This window comes from Pyxicephalus adspersus, unplaced genomic scaffold (genome assembly GCF_032062135.1).
Source record: "Pyxicephalus adspersus unplaced genomic scaffold, UCB_Pads_2.0 Sca3587, whole genome shotgun sequence".
NCBI classification, from domain to species: domain Eukaryota; kingdom Metazoa; phylum Chordata; class Amphibia; order Anura; family Pyxicephalidae; genus Pyxicephalus; species Pyxicephalus adspersus.
In genome coordinates this window covers 1-2,832 of record NW_027320592.1, presented here as the reverse complement: position 1 = coordinate 2,832, position 2,832 = coordinate 1, and the positions used below count along the sequence as shown (strand labels likewise).

General features: G+C 39.4%; 1 protein-coding gene across 1 annotated transcript; it reads left to right on the top strand.

The window, feature by feature from the left end:
- Positions 1 to 182: 182 nt before the first annotated feature.
- Positions 183 to 2,736, top strand: LOC140321419 (calcium and integrin-binding protein 1-like; the record flags this gene model as incomplete). Its single annotated transcript, XM_072398186.1, has 3 exons — positions 183 to 293; positions 1,475 to 1,628; positions 2,561 to 2,736. Coding segments are annotated over 3 exons (426 nt in total), but the record flags the coding sequence as incomplete, so codon positions are not given.
- Between the last annotated feature and the right edge of the window lie 96 nt (positions 2,737 to 2,832).

The window sequence follows — 2,832 nt, the reverse complement described above, 5'->3', positions numbered from 1 at the left end:
GGTAAAACTTAGGAACTGACACTGCTTGTATTTAGGGAAACTGAAGTAATAATGATCACAGAACTGCACTGATTTGTTCGTTTTATATCTGATCAGTTAGGCTGTGTGCTTTTCTGTGTTGCATTATTTCACCTGCTGGGAGTTTTAGTGCCACACACATACTCTAATGCTTTTCATCATTTCCTTTTAGGGCTTACAAAAGATATGGCGAACTGCTACCGAAAGAAAGCCGTAACAGCATAGAAGCAGTGCGGGTGCCGAAGGATAGGTTTCTAACGCTGCCAGAATTAAAGGTATTGGTTGACGCACATTGTCTGATCCATCCAAGACTCTGCTCATATATTTGTCATTTTGAATATTAAACAATGTACTAAACAGATTAGGTTCTTCTGGGTAGGATCCTTTCCTCCTCCTGTGTCACTGTCTGTATCTGTCTGTCATTTGCAACCTCTATTTATTGCATAACTGAATAATATGTTGGTCCTTTATAAATCCTGTTTAATATTAATAAAAAAACATGCCAGTATATAATATTATTCATTTCCAATACTAACTGTTGGGCATTTGTCCTTTCTAAAATCTGCTTACCTTTGTGGAGTGACATGGAGCTTTTCTCCACATTTTGGAGTTTTATTGGGGTTGTATCGCACTGGTCCCTGACCTTTCTGACAGCAGGGCCCGGTAACATAAAATTTTTGCTGAGGCCCGGTATATGAACAGCTTACACTACTCTGCTATTCTCAGGAGCTCAGCCTCCTGTCAGCACACTAGCTGAGAATGTGATGAAGGAGCTGCCGTGTTTGCAGAGCTGCTGGGAATGGCAGAGAAGTGTAAGCCTTACATTGCTCTGCCATTCTCAGCAGCTCCTGTGTAAGCAGTGTGACGAGAGCCGCTTGTTGCGCTCCTACTGTCACACTGTCCCAAGCCTTAGAGCAGTGTAAGGAGGGCTGCCTGCGCTTCTGCTTCCTGTCATCTGTGGCCCTCAACTCGCCTGCCATGCACCGGCACGGGGTTTGGGGACCATTGTTGTATCTAATATTCCAGATCTCATATGCAGCATCTTTCTGCTGAAAATCAATACTGCAGGTCTATAAGGATGAAGCAAAATAAAGAGTATCAAAAAAGTTTACATAGAAGCATAGAAATTTGGTGTGGAGCTCTTCCTAGCATTGGAGTAAAGTGCTGACCATTTATTGAAGTGAATTGGGCTTCAGTCCTATGGCAAACTTAACTCCTTTGTAAAGTGCATCACTGTACTTATATATGTGCTTTATAAATAAGCCTCATCGTTTGAAGGTTATTTACATATTATCTTGCAACGTATATAGAATAATATTAAACACTATTGATATAGTTCCAACATACTACCCACCGCTGTATATTAAATAGGGGTTGGAAATGACAGACAGAAACAGACCGTGACACAGAAGGAGGAGAGGACTTCATGTCAAGTAATTCTCTTTACTCTTTGCAGGCAAACCCCTTCAAGCATCGCATATGTCACGTCTTCTCCACTTCAAAACATGGCGATGACAGCATGTCATTTGAAGATTTCCTCGACATGCTAAGTGCGTTCAGTGAATCTGCCACCCTTGAAATTAAATCTCATTATGCCTTCCGGATATTTGGTAAGGATGTAAATGGCTGTTAGACTAAGTCTTTGTTAAACATTTAGACTACTAGTTTGTACTCTCCCCCATTATGCTGAAACACTCATATTTGAATTGTGTTTGGATGCAGAAACCATGTAACGTAGGGTACTTATGGTGATGGATTCATACTAAAATGTGTAGGCGATCCTCTGGATGCCTTTATGTTACCTAGGCATTTAGCAGACCTTTCATGAGTGAAAAAGTCTATGGATCAGCGTTGCTCAACCTTTTTAAAATGGGGCAACCCCAAACTTTCAGGTCTTTGGGGAACCCCTGCTATAATTACTGTATCCATTAGTGCTTTAGTGTGGTTGCCAGTAAGAAGAACTCTGGTATCTAGTAAACTGACCTGAGAGTTACAAATTGCCTTTTCCTCCAGAAACCCAACATAGGGTACCTATGGACTTTAAGTATACTATTCCAAATAAAACTAGTGGACATGCAATCGTCTGGATACCCGTATGTTACTGTAGACTTCACAGAATTCTCTTGGTGGATAGGGGGACGTATAGAAGTGTTAATCTGTTCTAGATTTAAATTTTGTTTGTAATGCACAGTTTTAAAATACGATTGTGTTTTTAAACATGGGCATTGGCAAATAAATTGGACTGATTACTAATATTGAACCTGGGTCTACTGTCTATGGACATCTTAATCCATTTCAGATAAACCTAGATTATGCCTCCTATTAAGGCTACGTACACACATTAAGTATCTTTCATGATCCTTTCCAACAACAAGAGACTGAACGTGCGCTGTACATACAGCCACTCCCCTATGTTCCCTCCCCTTCACTTGCATCATTTAAACGTATCTCAATCCAAAATGTTCTTTGTCTTTGGGCAGAATGTGATTCATGTGCTTGTGTTATAATTTAAGTATGGCCGATAACTATCCTGTTTGTGCAGATTTTGATGGTGATGGTGCATTAAACGAAACAGATTTGGAAACATTGGTGAACCATTTAACAGGAACAGAGGAAGACACCAAGCTAAGTAATGAAGAAATGAAGCAGCTCATAGCAAATGTGAGTTCAGATAGGAAAGAGTATTTGCATTTTTTTTTTTAATAAATATATTCAAAAAAATCTTTATATAAATATTCTGTTAATGTATGTTTCATTCAAATGTTGTTTGTGCATTTTGTAATTATATATGTATATGTATGGGGGGGAGACTGT